The 16,678-nt window shown below is 38.7% G+C and overlaps 3 protein-coding genes across 4 annotated transcripts; 1 reads left to right on the top strand and 2 right to left on the bottom strand.

Annotated features, from left to right (window-relative positions):
• Window positions 1–125: 125 nt before the first annotated feature.
• LOC138937202 (uncharacterized) lies at window positions 126–2,900 on the bottom strand. 2 transcript variants are annotated; one of them, XM_070303210.1, is made up of 4 exons: window positions 2,722–2,900; window positions 1,432–1,736; window positions 1,120–1,225; window positions 126–1,047 (listed from the first exon to the last, which is right to left on the bottom strand). In XM_070303210.1, the coding sequence occupies exons 3-4, from the start codon at window positions 1,222–1,224 to the stop codon at window positions 196–198; spliced, it is 957 nt and encodes a 318-aa protein (XP_070159311.1). In that variant the 5' UTR covers window position 1,225; window positions 1,432–1,736; window positions 2,722–2,900; the 3' UTR covers window positions 126–195. The 2 variants fall into 2 exon arrangements, with proteins under 2 accessions (XP_070159311.1, XP_070159313.1); XM_070303212.1 differs by lacking the exon at window positions 2,722–2,900 and adding an exon at window positions 2,060–2,136.
• On the top strand, window positions 2,513–5,318 carry LOC138937201 (bifunctional 3'-phosphoadenosine 5'-phosphosulfate synthase-like). Its single transcript, XM_070303209.1, has 7 exons — window positions 2,513–2,575; window positions 2,701–2,877; window positions 3,071–3,706; window positions 3,817–4,251; window positions 4,359–4,565; window positions 4,695–4,977; window positions 5,149–5,318. The coding sequence occupies exons 1-7, from the start codon at window positions 2,525–2,527 to the stop codon at window positions 5,247–5,249; spliced, it is 1,890 nt and encodes a 629-aa protein (XP_070159310.1). The 5' UTR covers window positions 2,513–2,524; the 3' UTR covers window positions 5,250–5,318.
• On the bottom strand, window positions 5,075–16,603 carry LOC138937198 (protein qui-1). The gene is made up of 16 exons (XM_070303206.1): window positions 16,394–16,603; window positions 13,097–14,215; window positions 12,405–12,484; window positions 12,220–12,342; window positions 11,780–11,922; window positions 11,544–11,704; window positions 10,401–10,805; window positions 9,536–10,293; window positions 8,858–9,394; window positions 8,529–8,769; window positions 7,722–8,380; window positions 7,304–7,610; window positions 6,984–7,209; window positions 6,113–6,825; window positions 5,731–5,988; window positions 5,075–5,615 (listed from the first exon to the last, which is right to left on the bottom strand). Exons 2-16 carry the CDS (start codon window positions 13,203–13,205, stop codon window positions 5,602–5,604), a joined length of 4,734 nt encoding a protein of 1,577 aa, XP_070159307.1. The 5' UTR covers window positions 13,206–14,215; window positions 16,394–16,603; the 3' UTR covers window positions 5,075–5,601.
• Between the last annotated feature and the right edge of the window lie 75 nt (window positions 16,604–16,678).

Here is a 16,678-nt window from a genome sequence, read left to right as displayed (position 1 = left end):
TTTCAAAACAGATAATAATGCTTTTTATTATATTTTTTGTATTGCATCAAAATACTTTAGTATTGCAAATAATAAAATTGCAAAATTTTTAACATTTGTATCTTGATATAACCTTTAGAGTCTATAGTGTGTATATGTCTCAGTCTTTTTTTATATAATTATTTTCTTATCATTAACAAATGATAGTAAATTAAGTTACATATCAATGAGTGAATGTAACCAATCATTATTTATGTTTTCAGTTATATGATTTTCTGTATTTAAAATATCTTCTATTATATTGTCTATACTTAAATTAACATCTGAGATATTCAATGAAGAAATAATTGTTGTATTTACATTATTTATCTCATTTGCAACAACTATTGGTTTATCAGTCTCCAATAATAACTCTGTATGTTTTGTTTCTGCTCCACTCATTTTATCACCCAATTCGCTATTTTTATTCCACTTGCTTTCTATATTACACTGTGTATCTAAATCAACCTCTTTGCATAAAGTATTCTCAACCAATGTATTTTCAGCAATTTTCGTCATGGTTGCATCTATTGGGGGATGTTTATATTTGTGTATTTTTTTATCACCATTAAATTTGTCACTTTTTAATAAAAATGTAATATCGAGCTGAGTTTTTTGAATATTAGTGATTTTAGGCAATGTTTTACAAACACTCATATTTGCATTTTCTTCTTTTGTACTATCCCTTTTTTGTTCAATAATATTATTATTTTCTAGCTCGCTTAGTTCTAATGTTGGCAGAAAGCCTATAGGCTCTTTAGTTGAAATAACTTTATTTTTAACTAATGTTTCATTAAGTTTGTTTTCTGATGAAAGATTGATTAAATATTCAGTGCTCACACTGTCAGTTGATTCTTTGGAAAGCTCTCCACTAGGAGTTACAGGTGGAGTATAAAGTAACAATTCCATTGTCGTAGATATACTTTCTTCAGGGATACCAATCGGAGGAGATAGTTCTTCATTCCAATCGCAAGTAAAAGCATTTCTTTGGAGAAACGTTGTTTCTTCATAACCAATTGGCCAGGGGCACTGAAATACATACGAGATTGTGAGAAAAAGTGTAAAGAGAGTACATGACAATAAAACAAAAATAATGTATACATTTTCCGTCTCACAAGACCATATTGCTTCCTCGAAGTTGATTTGAAAGGCCTTGACTTTTCTTTTTAAGCCATTTTTTATACATAGCGGGCAAAATCTCATCATCCTGTAATAATCGTTGAATTATTAATTAATATTTTATGATAAGATCGGTGGGGAATTGCATGTAAACGATAGAGTTATATCATGATAAATTTGATGATAATGTAAAACAAAATAAATATCTATTTTAGTTAATTAAACGCAATTAATAAAATGCCTTGATCGTTTTGTAAACTCAATTACATATTATATTACTATTCTGTAGCTTACTTATATCAAAACGTGTCTTCAAGTCATTCGATAATCTATAAATTGCCGGTACTTTCACTAGTTCCACTGCGAATGGTTACTTTGGTCACTTTCACAAGATCAAAATCAGAAAGCTATGCCTCGAGAATTATCAAAAGTGCGTTCCACTTGTCATTCGCAAGCGTCATTTGTCTTTCTTTAAATTTCGATAAACAACAATAAGATGATTCCACGTGTGTCGCGAACGATTATGAATTGCGACTGTCAAATGAAACATGAAACATGTTTCCCGAGTGGCCATTTTCCATATATCAGCGCCATCACATCTATATATATATATATAATATTAAAATATTAAAATACTGTTTTATATGAAGAGAAATCGAGTTTATTATAAAACCTAATTTTTTTTCGATTTCTTTTCATATAAAACAATATTTTAAAAAATAAAAATTATTTTTAGATAAAATAATAAACTATTAATTTTTTTATATAATACTTTAACTTTTGTTAAGTATATATTATTGTATAATGAAATGTATATAAATTCTATTGTACGCAATGTAAAGAAATTAAAAAAAGATTTTTTTACGAATAATGGAGAGTTTATATCAAGCCTCAATTTGAAGAAAGAAAATATGTTTCTTACAAAAGATAATCAAATTTTTTTTTTTAATTCTCTCCTGCATCAAGAATGTGTGGGGTATTCCTATCGAGAGATTGTAGTTGAAAAATGTCAATGCGCATATGTAGAAGTAAATAAAAAAAAGAATATTTAATCGAGAGAGATTTAAGATTTGTTGCATTTTAAGTATAGCTAATTCGACGCTCGCGCATTTTACATCAAACAGAGACTCATATATGTGTGTCTTAAGATTTCTGTCAATGTATATATAATGAAAGTGACTTTCTTTATACTTTCTCACTCCCAGAAATTTACGCTTCGTACAAAAGATCAGTTTTCTACAGTCCGTCGTACGCTTCACATGTATCGTGTCTCACGCTAATTCATTAATTGCCATACGGGAAGAGAGATCAGTAATTACAATCCATTAACTATTTAAGCAAAAAGATAAATAAATAAGAGAATAAACGAAGAGCGTCGTCGAAAAAGATGGGAATTTTTGCACGGTCGATTCTGGAAATTTCGGATTCTCCGAAAGAGGTGAGATAATAAAAAGTAAAATTATTGCAATGAAAAAGGTATAATGCGTCGATGGATCTCGATGATATTAAGTAAAGAGGACTAAAAATTAATGCGAATAAAAATTAAAATGTATTCGATCATAGGCGCAGGCAACAGCGACTAACGTATCGTCGCAGATGCATCATGTCTCTAGAGCGGAACGGGGGCAAGCAATCGGCTCTGTTCGAGGATTTCGTGGATGTACAATTTGGATGACGGGGCTTTCCGGTGCCGGGAAGACTTCCGTTTCTTTCCAGCTTGAAGAATATCTTGTTTCTCAAGTACGTTTCGCAGGCGATCGCTTTCCCATACATAAAACACAGCTGATGATTTATTAAAAACTTTTGAAATAGATATTAATCATTTCTCTCTAAAAGTTTTCATATTTTAATCATATAAATTTATCTTATAATTTAATTTAATTGTTCCATTTTGCAATATATTAAAATTCAATGATTATTCCTCGAACAAAAGGGAATTCCTGCGTACAGTTTGGATGGAGACAATATGCGCACCGGTCTGAATCGTAATCTCGGCTTCAGCAAAGAAGATCGCGAGGAGAATGTGCGTCGCGTCGCCGAAGTCGCGAGGCTCTTCGCAGACGCCGGCATCATCACCCTCTGCAGCTTCGTATCGCCGTTCGCGGCGGATCGGAAAATGGCACGCGAGATTCACAGAAACGCCGATCTGCCCTTCTTCGAGATATTCGTCAACGCATCCCTCCAGGTATGCGAATCCCGTGACGTCAAGGGACTTTATAAGAAGGCACGCCAGGGTATCATTAAGGGTTTCACCGGTATCGATCAGAATTACGATGTACCCGTCACGCCTGATCTCGTCGTCAACACGGAGAACGCGACTGTTCGACAATCCACCAATCTCGTCATCGATTTTCTCCAACGTAAATACATTATACCAAAGTTGGGCGAATCCAAGCAACCTTTCCGTGAACTATTCGTGAAAGAGGATAGAGTAGAAGATGTCCGGAAGGAAATGAGAACACTTCCAGTCTTGGAGATCGGAGAAATAGATATGCAATGGGTACAAGTTCTCGCTGAAGGATGGGCGGCGCCTCTGAAAGGATTTATGAGAGAGAATGAATATCTTCAAGTATGTTTAAATCTATCCTATCCTATATATAATAGCTCTATGTCTTACAAAATTAACAGGCATTATGAAAAATGAATACATGAATCAAATTTGTTTTTTTTCTCGTACAGACGCAGCATTTTAATTGTCTGTATGAAAACGGGGTTCAAATCAATCAATCGATCCCCATTGTTCTTGCCATAAGCACTGCTGATAAGGAACGCTATATCAATGCGAGTGCGCTCGTTCTCAGATATCAAAATAAGGATCTTGCAATCTTACGCAATCCGGAATTTTATCACCACCGCAAGGAAGAACGTTGTTGTCGGCAATTTGGCACCAACGATGCTAGGCATCCATACATCAGAATAATTCGGGAATCTGGCGATTGGTTAGTCGGTGGTGACTTGGAAGTAATCGAAAGAATTCGGTGGAACGATGGTCTAGATCATTACAGACTAACGCCTAACGAGATCAAGAACAGATGTCAGGAGATTGGCGCTGATGCGGTTTTTGCTTTCCAACTGCGAAATCCGATACATAACGGACATGCGTTGCTGATGCAGGTTGGTGGATGCTGTTGACTTTTTCTATATAAAATAACAAAGTTCTCTCCGTGCAAACGGAAATATTTGCTTGTCACATTTGCATAAATAATCTTATTGCATCTCAGGACACCAAAAGATATCTCGTCGAAGAGCGTGGCTTCAAGAAACCAGTTCTTCTCCTACATCCTTTAGGTGGATGGACTAAAGATGACGATGTTCCTTTGCCGATCAGAATACAACAGCATCAGGCTGTTCTCGAGGAAGGTATCTTGCACAAGGATACTATTCTCGCTATTTTCCCGAGTCCGATGTGTTATGCCGGTCCTACAGAGGTCAGTATACAGTATTTTTAATTTTCTTATTAAACAATATTTCTGTTACGTCCAATATCTTAAATATGTAAGACTTGTTAACGTATTAAAAAAAAATGCTAAATTATTTATCTGATTTGCATTTTTTAGGTGCAATGGCATGCCAAAGCTCGTATGAACGCAGGAGCAAATTTCTACATCGTTGGCAGGGATCCCGCCGGCGTACAGCATCCTGATAAATCCGTCACACCGGATGGCAATCTTTACGACGCTACTCATGGGGCGCGCGTTCTTTCAACGGCGCCAGGCTTATGGAATCTTGAAATTATCCCTTTTAGGATAGTCGCTTACGACATCAAAGCGAAAAAGATGTCTTTCTTCGAAACTGAACGACAGCAAGATTTTATTTTTATTTCCGGCACCAAAATACGTGGTATATATATATATATATATATATATATATGAATATATATATCTCTCTCTCGTTTGAATGATCTATTAACTTAAATAATTTTTATATTATTTTCATTCACATGGTTTTCATACATGTACATATAACTCCACAAGGTTTACAAAAATATTTATTGTTTCTTTTTTACGTTAGCTTTGGCCAAAAATGGTGAAGACCCTCCCGAAGGCTTCATGGCACCAAAAGCATGGAAAATTGTCGCGAAATATTATCAAACTGCATATACATGCAGGTGAGAAGTGAATTATCAGAATAAATAATTGACATTTTTGTAACTGGTATAATATAACTGATACCTTTTTTAAATATTGTATACATATAACATTGAGAATTTTATTTGAAGTAATAAAAATATAATAAAATAAAATTAATAAAGTATCAGATATATTGATAAATTATTATGGAATTGAAAAGTGCGATAATATATATATAACGATAATATATAAACAAGTCTCGTATTTTGTTGCTAATCTATTATCTCTGGGGATATCTTTATTTATTGCATCGAATGACACGGAAGGACATTTTGTAGCTTAAATATATTCGACAATCAATCGTGAAAGTTGTCGATAGAAAGTATTCTGCCATTTAATCGGGTATATCTGTAATACAATATCCTATCATTCTTAACTTGATTTTTGTATATTCTCATGCAAACAGTAAGCTAGTTTTTCGCTCGAGTAAACTAGCAAGTAAAAATGTTATGTCTGTGCTTACCTTCTTCTTCGGAATCAGATATTCGGGTAGCCTGGAGCGAACTTTGCTTCGTTAATGTTCGGGCTAGGCCACGTGGTCTTGGCGGCGGCGATTGCTTGTTCCAAAGCGCCTCCAATTGATCAAAATGTTGAGATTGCGCTAAAGCGGCTTGTTCAGGACCTAGACCAGATTGAGAACCGGCTAAGCCTGCCTTGCTGATCTCTTCCATGGATGCGCTCACGCTAAAGCGACGTTTCTCGATATTCGAAACTCTGATATCTAAAAATAAATGCAAAATTGTTACATAAATTAAATTCGTAGTATATCCAAATATTTTTTGAAAAATTTGATTACATGATCTTTTTGAACAATATACTAAAATTATATAAAAATGATTGATAACCTGACGTAAGATGGCCATACTTTCGTTGCCAGGTATAAGTATCTAAGGAAACCTCTTTCTTCAGTAATCTCCTGGTAGGTCGTTTTGGTCCTGGCGGTCTCAAATCCCGCGGCGCCACATACAGCGGCAGCTTGACATATTGCGCAGGAGTGTTGTGCAGACATAGAATAGGCATGCATTTGTGTTCCAATAAATGCACTGCCATCCTAGAACAATCAGTGGACATCTCGACCCCTAATACCGGTACGTGTAGCATGATTGAACTGAGCGGAGTGCCTTTCTTAGTATCCCAGACGATGAGGCTTTTGTCTTCGCTTCCGGAAGCAGCTAGAGTGCCGTCGGCGGAGAGACGTATGCAGGTCACGTAACCCAGGTGGCCTGTGAGAGTATGCAAATCAGCTCCGGTATTGATGTCCCAGACGATTAAATTGGCATCTCTGGAGCCGGATACTACTATGGACTTGTCGAGCACCGCGACTGCAACGCAAGTCACGTGGTCGGTATGGCCCACCAATACCTGAGAAAGTTTACCGCCGACCAGTTGCCACACTTTTAGGCTCATGTCGCGGGAGCCAGTGATTAAATATTGAGAATCGGGCGTTGCCACCAAACATGTGATATCTTGCGAATGCGACACCTGATGCTTTTCTTCGGGACCGACGCCCAGACTGAGTATACGCACCTGATTATCGCCAGATCCGCATACCGCGTATCTGAAGTAACAAATTGATTGAGTTGAGAAGCGTCAGTACGAAATAGCAATCAAAGTTCAAAGAATAATATAGAAATGTAAAGAACAAATCTAGATAGAAAAACAAGATAAGAAATATTTCAGCATAAAGAAAATCATACAAATCTGCTTTTGTCTTACCTCATATCGGATGCGACAGCAAAACATCGTCCAGGTCCGCAAACTGACTGGATCAATGTACCACTATCTGCTGCCCACACCCTGATAACGCCAGCTCGATCTGAACTGACCACTCTTCTTCCATCCAGCATAGCGGTGACAGCGGTCACTGGCGCCTGATGCCTAAACGTAGCTACGACAAGCCCTAGTGTCAAACCCCACACGCGCACTGTCTTATCTTCAGATCCTAAAGAATTTATGCATATTTTATTTAATACAATTACATTAACAGCAAAATTTAGATCATAAAAAAGATATCATCGTTTTAAAAAAACACGTACCAGATGCGACGAAAAGTCCTGACGCGGAAAATGCGATGCAAGTGACACTGGCGATATGACCTTCCAATGTGGACAACAACTCATGAGTGTTTAGCTGCCATAGATTAACTAAAGAATCTACACCGCCGGTGACTGCCATTACACCATCTCTAGAAATATCCAAGCAGGATATCGGCGCGGTATGAGGTTGTAGAGAATCCTGTTTTCCGGGTTTCTGAGGTTTCGGTGGTGGTTCTTCACCGCGGAAGCTCCAATAAGTCACGCGGCCTCCACCGCCAGTTATCAGAAAATCATCTTTCTCAGTTACCTGCGAGAAACAAAAATAGAAATGTTACAGAGATTGAACAAAATAGAAAAATATATCGAAATTGACATAAATGAGAAAAAAATGATGTACCATGATTTCTTATTTATTCACCTTAACTGAAGTGATGCTTGCCGATGGATTAGCGGGTAAGGTTCTAGTCAACTTTCCACTATGCATATCAAACACGGATACTCTGCCTTCGGTACCGCCAGCAATAGCTCTTCTACAATCCTTCGCCAAACAGAGACTTTTAACTGGTCCTTGATGTCCTCTAAGCCTGTGAATCTCCGTGCCTGTTGCCAAAGACCTTAGATAGAGCTTTTGATCTTCACAAGCGGCTAGAAGAAAAACTGAATCTGCGGACACGTCTAACATGACCACCGAAGAAGGAAGAATAATGCTATTGAGAAGACTGAAACTTTCTAAAGACCAAAGGCACACAGTTCCGTCGACTGATCCTGAAACCAAGACTTCCCCCGCTGAATCGACGCGAATAGTAGTGACAGGACCACGATGATGATCAACTTTCATTAGAACCTCGCCGGTGAGCAGGCTAGTGGCGATAATTCTGGAATCTTCACCACCACTCACAATAACAGAATTGTTGAGAGCTGGTGTTAAAGTAAGGACTGGTGCAATGTGCTCGCAAATTCGTCGTTTCATGATAAGATCCTTCATATCCCACACAATAATAGAAGTGTCCTCGGAACCAGTTAGCAGATATTGTGATTGATGAGTGACGGCTAAACACGAGATTGGGCTAGAATGTCCTAGAAGAAAAGAAATATATTAATTAATATTTTTATAAAAAATTATGATGTGGAGGCAGGAGGGGACATTCTTGAAACTCGGATTAAAATAAAAAACAATATTGCAAATAATTCATCAATTTATATTAAATGATATTTTTGTCTTTACCTTTGAACGTATGAACGAGCTGATTCGACATCACATGCCATAATTGAGCATCTCCATGCGGAGGCACAACAACAACGTGTTGACCGGATGGTGCCGCCTCGATCAACTTGACTCCTTGAGGACACGTAATTGCTCGGATTTGCAATGGCAGAGGTGGCTGTAGCCATCCGTTCAGAGGCACGAGCAAGGGAGCGGTGTAACCATCGCACCAAGCCATAGCCGCCATAACCATTCTACTAACCTTAATGAAGAGGTAGAATAAGCTCTTTCTTATTTGTGGATTGATAGCATCTATTATTGTTAGAAGATAGATGATAAAAAAGACTCACGAGATCACCACCGTCTTCAGCGACCGGTCTTAACCAGCAGATGAGTTGAGCAGCGAGCTGAAGCGGATCCCTGGTAAGGACATCACTGGATTTCCGCACGGCATAATATACGAGTTCCAAGTCGCGTTCGAGGAGATATCGTCTGGCGTGTTCAAGGACACATCGGAGATAGCTTACAGAGATCATTTGAACAGCCGCAAGAAGAAAATCGAACGCGCAGACGGCGAGTTTTTTCAGCTTGTCCACATCGGAAGCGCGCAGAAGGTGCAGCCACGCTTCTTCAACATGTCGAAGCGTATATGTGACATCCTGCGTTTGCGGCGCGCTTTGAAACGGGGTTTCTTTGGCGACGGGCGAAGAGGCTGGATTCTTCGACGATTTATCGGAGCCATCGTCGGCGTCCTCGGAGAAGAAGAGACCAGCCAGTTCCGCGTGATAGCCGCGAGAGACATCTTGATTTGAAAGATATTTCCTGAGAGCGACTTCGCGAAATTGACCGCGCCAGGAAAACATCAATCGTCCGCTCATTACTCGTACCTAGAACAATATTTTATAAAATAAAAATGTATGAGAGACAATATGGAAATGTAACTGGTGGAAAGAAATTAAAGACGGTTATCTGTGTCAATCTATGCCGACTAATCTACCATACTCGCTACAAGATCGATCATAACTTACTTTGAGCCACGGCGCGAATGTTCTTCTAACCAAGCACCAAGTCGCGAAGTTGAATTGGTTCTCCTCCAGAAGCAAAGGTTCTTCTCCTCCAGTAGGCATGATCAATTCGAGTATTTCTGTCTCGGACAGACCGTACTCAGTGCAAGCGAGAATCGAGGCAATCCGATTAGCAGCGTCGAGTCCAACAAGCTCCTCCAAGTGCTCCAGAGCGGCGTCAATGCATGGCGTTGCGTATATACGCCCGGATAGATCGACGAGAATGTCAGTGCTGCGCAGACGATCCTTCTGAAGCGGCGTGAGACGCATTCCCTCGGGCGGAAGCGCGGAAGTTGCGACGAAATGGACACCCGCGGGAAGAGCGAGCGGTAACCAGGACAAAGCGGCGACAATATCGCACTCAAGCGGATGGAAGCGATGAAGATCGTCGAGGAGAATAATTAATTGATCCGGAAGGGGATGCTCCTCTATGCGGCGCATGATGAGGGTGAACCAATTGTTGAGGTAAAGTGGATCAAACGAGGCGTCGCGCGGTAGATTACCGTCGTTGTCACCGGAAAGAAAACCAACGTGTTGGCAAAGAATGCGAAGAAGCTCCAGGCTATAGGCGGATCGAGGTGTTGCAGTGCACAATCGGACGATGCGAAGCGTCGACGCCGAGAGCCAGTCAGGTGAATTCTGATAGACACGCGCAAGAATAGAAGATTTGCCAGAGAATTTGGGTCCGTAGATTAAAATAGGCCCGTGCTTATGCTCCTTGCCTAGAGATGTACATATGAGTATATATATATAGCATGGTTTTTATATCCTTTTCCTTATTATCCTGCAATTATATATTGTCATTTTGCAAATGTTAAGTTAACTATACCTGCAAGAATAAGCTTTTTCACTTGCTCTACAGCTTCGTTACTCTCGTCGGCCAAAGGTAATTCTCGAAGGAGAGCAAAATGCGCCATACTTTCGGCGTAAACTTCCTGAACCATCTTCTTGCGACTTTTGATTTCCGGATCAGCTTCTACGGATGCGTTCACTAGCTGCTGCAGCCTATCCAGTATTAGTTCTCGAAGCTTTCCAAGGTACTCATCGTGAACGTCATAGTCGGTATTGATATTGCCATTATGATATTCCACGTGTAAATGCAGCACGTTATCGTGGGGCAGGATAGCTTGGACGCGATTTTTGAGCTTCTCGGCAGCTGATGTATATTTCGGCGCGTTATTGCCCGTCCATTCGCGTATCACAGCCATTATTCCCAAACCCTGCTGGTCTAAACCTGATAGCAATGCTCCCACGATTATACCATCGGTGAATTATTCCTATGTGTGTGTCTTTTATAGCGCGTATATAGCCTATAGCAATATGAGAGAGCTTTGGAATTTGTTTCAAACGCTCGTATTCAAAAATATACAATTTTTACGACTAAAATTTTGATCGCTAACTATCAATTAATCGCAATACAAAATTGGAATATTCAGAGAATAAATCTCCTTTTAGCCAACGAGATGGCTAAAAATAACTCGTTTCGAGCAGCAATATAAGTTTCCTGAGTGAAAAAAAACGAATTAACGCAATGTTAAAGCGAAGCACAAAATGGTTCAATTTCTAGCTTTAGCGTATAAAAGCCTCTTGTTATGACGTACAATGCAGAATAGTCGTCGCGTGTTTGACGAAGAGTAATTTAAGCGGGGCACTTTATGCTTGACCCAAAAGATCAGCACATCTCCTATTTTTAGAAAGGAAAAAGTTCGACAGAATCCGCCATTATAGCAGATCGAAGCAATCCTGAAATATGTCATGCCACACCGTTGTGTCACCATACAAGAGTCGATCAAATATTGACAGCGGGAGCAGTGTCGGTAATCCGATCCGTGTTGCGTTATTTATATATCGATCTTGCAAAGATATGACGTGCATGCAACACATATCGGAATAGCAATCACTCTTATGGATCTCTACGCGCATCTAATCTTATATTTTACAGATTTAGTAAATATCTTAAACCGTTACTCACTTAGGCCGTATTCCAGCTGTCGCTCCATCGTACTCTTTAAGATATATCTCAACTCTTGATTGTCCGGTTGCTCCACAATTGCACATTCCGCGGCGGTCCTTAGCGCCAGCCGTAGGTTCGGTTCTTGATCCTTCTGCCATTCTTGCTGAGTGGTTTGCACGCTATTCACACGCAACTTGTAATGGTTCAAAAGTAGGTGGAAAAAGGGAAGGATGATTCTAAACATCAAGTGTTACCTATTAGCATTCAAAACATAAGAGTGTCCGTTGTGCTCGTAATAATCTTTAAGAAGAGCGCAGTGTGCGAGAAGCGTTTGGAAGGTAGTCTCATTCAATTCCGTTGGAATCCACCCTACGGTATAATTTGTTCCTGTCAACAGCTGAAAGGATAACAAATGGACAAACGAGTTATATCTCTGCATTTTGAGCAGATGTAAGAAAAGAAAATACGAAAAAAAGAGATGAGATACTCGCAAAATAAAATGAGAAAAAGAGAAATCATTTGAGAATGAGATATAATACATATTTTCGTACAGTAGCAATTGCCGGTATAACCGGAGTATTCCATTATGTTATTTGGAAAAGGATACGCACACACAATTCCCAATTCTACGCGGTAATGAAAAATAAATGTGGTGACGCTTTGTCGATCGATAGCGACACCGAATATTTCTTACCAGGAGGAAACATCCCCGGGAATGTCGATGGGACGCATTTATCTCTTCCAAGAAAAATTCCGCCAGACGTGGATTGGTATCCGGGTTATCACCGGTTCCGTATTGCATGTCCACCAGAAGCACCTGCGCAAGGCAAGCGGTCAACAAACACACGATCGTTAAAATAAATGAATTCACTTACTGACCTCGATTCCCATATCATCGTAAATTGATTGCAGTTCCGGACCGATCAGCTCCAGCAGCTGTTTGCGCTCTTCCGTAAAATCTGTAGCCGGTAGAAATGTCGAATGAATTTAATTTCACGTTATTGAGGGGCTTTCTCTACCGGGAAGGCTTTATACCGATTTTGCATAGCGTTTATGTGACAACTTTATTGCAACGTTATTGAGAGATACTGTGAATCTTATTCAATATGATGATATTTATTTAATACAGATGACAGTCTACTTTCTAAAAAAAAAAAAAAAAAAAAACCTGGCATTCTCAAAGATTTCTTTTCTACTTGAAAAAGTCAGGAAATCCTCATGAAATTTAATCGAAAATTTTTTAAAAAACAACTCGATGAGTTTCTAAAAAATTCTCTCTTTGAAGATTTTTCAACAGTCAGCAATTCGCTGATAAGTCAAGTTGTAAAAAAAACAAGTTTTTAAAATATATTATAAATATACAATATATTTTTTTATTAAAACATTGAATATATATAAACACACATACATATATACATATTTATACATTCAACATCTTAATAAAATATGCAGTACCTATTTTTCTTGTAATTTTTAGTGATAAAAAAAAAGACATCCTATAATAAATTTTATATTGGACTAACATATATTTCATACCGCGAGTAAAATTTGTCAAAATTTTTGGAACTTACCATCTCTTTCGCTGGCAATAAATATCTTGATGAGCCTCGGTGCCGGTAAATGCGCGGGGGGTGAACCGCCTTTGATAACCCCCGCGATCAATTCCACCTCAAGATTCATTGTTTGTGAGAAGCTCGCGATTCGAATTAGACAATAATCATTGCTTATGCATCTTTATATGCGGCTCCATTTCCCGTAGAGCCTGAGATATCATTATCTTCGATTCGTACTATACTACGTTATATCATTCGATCGTTAAAGCTTTGCCGACCGTTTTATCATTCGAGATTTTGATTCCTTAAAGATATACGTGTGTATATTGTGTATTCTCTACTGTATGTATTGTTTTTAAATATTTAATTTTTTATATTCTCTAAATCCACATAAATATTCGTATTTCTTCATACGGAAATTTGAATTAATTAAGATTATCCGATTCTTTTATCGTTGGACGTAGCTCCAAGTGGGATAATAGCTCGAGTACTTAGATTTATATATGTATGTAGAATTCTTATCACATCATTAGATTTTTGAATTCTTCACAACATTGAATCTTCCAATGCGAAGTGTCTATATATCTCGAACATAAATCTTTTAGATTTCTGCGTTTTCTAACAACTGATTAATTATCGTATGTGCAAGGTACTCGTGTATCGATATATATACTTATGATCGATCCGGCGATCAATAATTAAACAACATACAATATTAATCGATGCTCAATAAATTTCGCTCTATAGCTCGTTTATATATTTATATGTTTATATATATATATATATATATATATATATATATGTATGTATATTCTATATATTTATATTAATTCGATAACTAATTAATCAGCTACGATTGTCTTCGCTTGCGACTGCAATGAGCGTTACATTAATCCATTAATATACGACTAGACGACACTCTCGATTGCCCTCGCGATACCATCCTATGTAAGATCGATGACTTGCGAAAGCGATCTGATCGCCTTCCGTTATGTTAGTTTGTACTTATCCCAAGCGTGCTCATTGGTCATTGCCCAATTAGTTAACGGGCCAAGATATATGACGGGCTTTAGGAAGAATATCAACCGCCCTCATATGCGGCATCCTTTACGTTCCCATTTTCAGAGTGAAGACCTTCTGTAACACAAAAACAGAGATAGGGAGAAGAGAGATACCTCGATATGGGATTCGATTGAAATTTCCCTCGCGCGGATTACGAAGCTTTTAATATCGCTCGAAACATGTTTCTACGCCCGCGCTCCAAAGTCGAATCGATCGAGCTTTCTTTTGATAAATTCGGGGCCTGCGTGTCGTACATTACGCACAAGGATGCGAGTATTTTAAGAGGGTTTGCGCGATGTGTATCGATCTTTTCGACAACGGGATGGGACGATATCGTGTACACGTCCCGCGGATACAGGGCGTGACATTCGACAGTACGTACATCTCGATAATCTGAAATTTACATTTCGACGTACTTATCTGTCAAATGCACGTGTCGGTGTGTATCGCGTCATATCCCCGTCGGAGCTAAGGGTGAACTTTTGACCTGCTCCAGCACGTGCCTCAACTGTCGTGACCATTGTTATTTTCGCTATATTTTCAGCTCGAGATTTCAAGCTAACGAAAATCATCGGAGGGAACAAAAAATTTTTCAGATATTATTAATTTAGAATAGAATTCAGTCACGCGAAATAAGATCGAGAAGCGAAACAATTATTGAGTCGACTGGATAGAAAATGAAATCGTGAAGTTTCGTTGAATTGAATAAACACAGCATTATTTTGAAGTTAGAATATATATCAATGGAGTGTGGAGGCCAGAACGATCATCACATTAGCAGAGCAAATCAAAATACACACATATAGATATAGACTTATATTTTATATTTAAAATAAAAAGAAATCTTGCACGACGTCGTCTTTTAGAAAGCAAACATACTTACGAATTTATAAGAATCTCGACGACATTTAAGTACACATTCTCTCGTTATATGATTTTCCTCGCCGATCTCAGGATACGTGTTGCATCGAGAAAGTGAGCAACGCGCGCGAACATGTACAAATATTTGCTATCCAGCGCACACACTCGGCTAGGACGGACATGGCAAAAAAAAAAAAAAAAAAAAAAAAAAAAACGAAGGAGACTCTTTACATCGCCAAGTGTCGAGTAGAATTATCACGTCGTTGCGATGCAGTTAGATCGATCGTGCGAATTAGCGAAATTCATATTACGAGACAGGATGCAGGGACTTACAAAAAATTTCAATGCTCTTATAAAGTAGGATGTGCTAATAGATTGGAAAAGGCCACGCGTGGATTATGATCGCGTTATCGTACAAAAAAAAAAAAAAAAAAAAAAAAACCCCGAAGGGAATTCACCCGCGAAAGATGATAAGAAGATAAAAATAGAGAAATCTATCATCTCTCGTAGAGAGAATTGTTACTAAACATAGTTCCACCCGGAGCTGACCAATTAACCTTCCACCAATGTACGAACCCTATCTAGAGATCATGTATTTGTTTACAAAGTTTATATGTGATACGTCCATGAACCATGATACAGTATAATATATTTTTTTTTAGCGAATGCCATCTAGTTTTATGATTAATTTTTTAGAAGGTGTTTCTAATTTTTTAACTCATCATACATACTTCAGTCGATGATAAATTATTTAATGCAAAAAATACATATATAAAGAACACAGGAATAATTTTAATCTCTCCATAATTCGTGTCTTTTATTATTTTATATAAATCAGTTCACGCGCATATGCGTATAACGTGATAATATTATAACATCGCCTCCATGTTTCGCCAAATTAATTCGGCGTTTGTCGCGTGATCGTATATAACGAAGGAGAGGCTATTCTCTAGGTAAACTAAGGAAAAGGAAAAGAAAAAGAAAAAAAAAAATCGAGTCATCTCACGATTATCGCCGAAACGTACGTTAAATCGAGAATAAACGGCGATTGCATTCCCAAAATATAGATTTATTAAACATTAAACATAAGACGTCACAACTGTTTCTCCCACGAACTCTATTCTCTCTTCCCCGCCCCCCATCCTTCCTCCCTCCCTCGTCTCCTGTTCAATGGCGTTCTATTTGAATCTCGCCGAAATTTCCATTCTACGTTTTATCAACCCCCGTTCGACGAGCGGCTGTCGCCGCCGCTCGCGAAAGATGCGAGGATAAAAGGTGGATGGAAAAATCGCGGCTCGGCTCGGTCGAGATGCGGGACTCGAAAAAAAAAAAAAAAAAAAGAACGGAGGATGGAGAGGAGGAGGCGGAGGATCCAGTCAAAACAAGGCTTACCCAGGTCGTCGAGCAGCTATTATAACGAAGGCCTTCACCTACTCACGTGGACGACGGCACCACTACTGATAACGCAGTCAAACGGCCGACGCCTCGCGGAGCGTCGAACGTCAAGCGCCGACGCCGTCGTCGTTTCCGACGTCGGCGCCGATATCGGCGCGGGTCTACAATAGAGGGGGTAGTTGTACGATATATCGATGTTATCTATATCCCCCAATACAAATTTGCATCTATTATTGTAATAGCGAATAGCTTTTTATATCCATACGTACGTTATATTTTATA

The sequence above is a fragment of the Polyergus mexicanus genome, unplaced genomic scaffold, assembly GCF_030449975.1.
Source record: "Polyergus mexicanus isolate NDT 795.1 unplaced genomic scaffold, iyPolMexi1.0 SCAF_10, whole genome shotgun sequence".
Lineage (NCBI taxonomy): Eukaryota > Metazoa > Arthropoda > Insecta > Hymenoptera > Formicidae > Polyergus > Polyergus mexicanus.
This window is presented reverse-complemented; position numbering and strand designations above follow the sequence as displayed.

Excerpts from the sequence above, each read along its gene's own strand:
- LOC138937201 (XM_070303209.1), top strand. The coding sequence starts at position 2,525 with ATGGGAATTTTTGCACGGTCGATTCTGGAAATTTCGGATTCTCCGAAA. Across the intron at positions 2,878-3,070 it reads AAGAATATCTTGTTTCTCAA|GGAATTCCTGCGTACAGTTT; the intron begins GTACGTTTCGCA and ends CTCGAACAAAAG. Across the intron at positions 4,978-5,148 it reads TTCCGGCACCAAAATACGTG|CTTTGGCCAAAAATGGTGAA; the intron begins GTATATATATAT and ends TTTTTACGTTAG.
- LOC138937198 (XM_070303206.1), bottom strand. The coding sequence starts at position 13,205 with ATGAATCTTGAGGTGGAATTGATCGCGGGGGTTATCAAAGGCGGTTCA. Across the intron at positions 10,806-11,543 it reads ACAGCTGGAATACGGCCTAA|GTTTAGACCAGCAGGGTTTG; the intron begins GTGAGTAACGGT and ends CATTGCTATCAG. Across the intron at positions 6,826-6,983 it reads GCTGTCGCATCCGATATGAG|ATACGCGGTATGCGGATCTG; the intron begins GTAAGACAAAAG and ends TTGTTACTTCAG.
- LOC138937202 (XM_070303210.1), bottom strand. The coding sequence starts at position 1,224 with ATGATGAGATTTTGCCCGCTATGTATAAAAAATGGCTTAAAAAGAAAA. Across the intron at positions 1,048-1,119 it reads GGTCTTGTGAGACGGAAAAT|TGCCCCTGGCCAATTGGTTA; the intron begins GTATACATTATT and ends TATGTATTTCAG.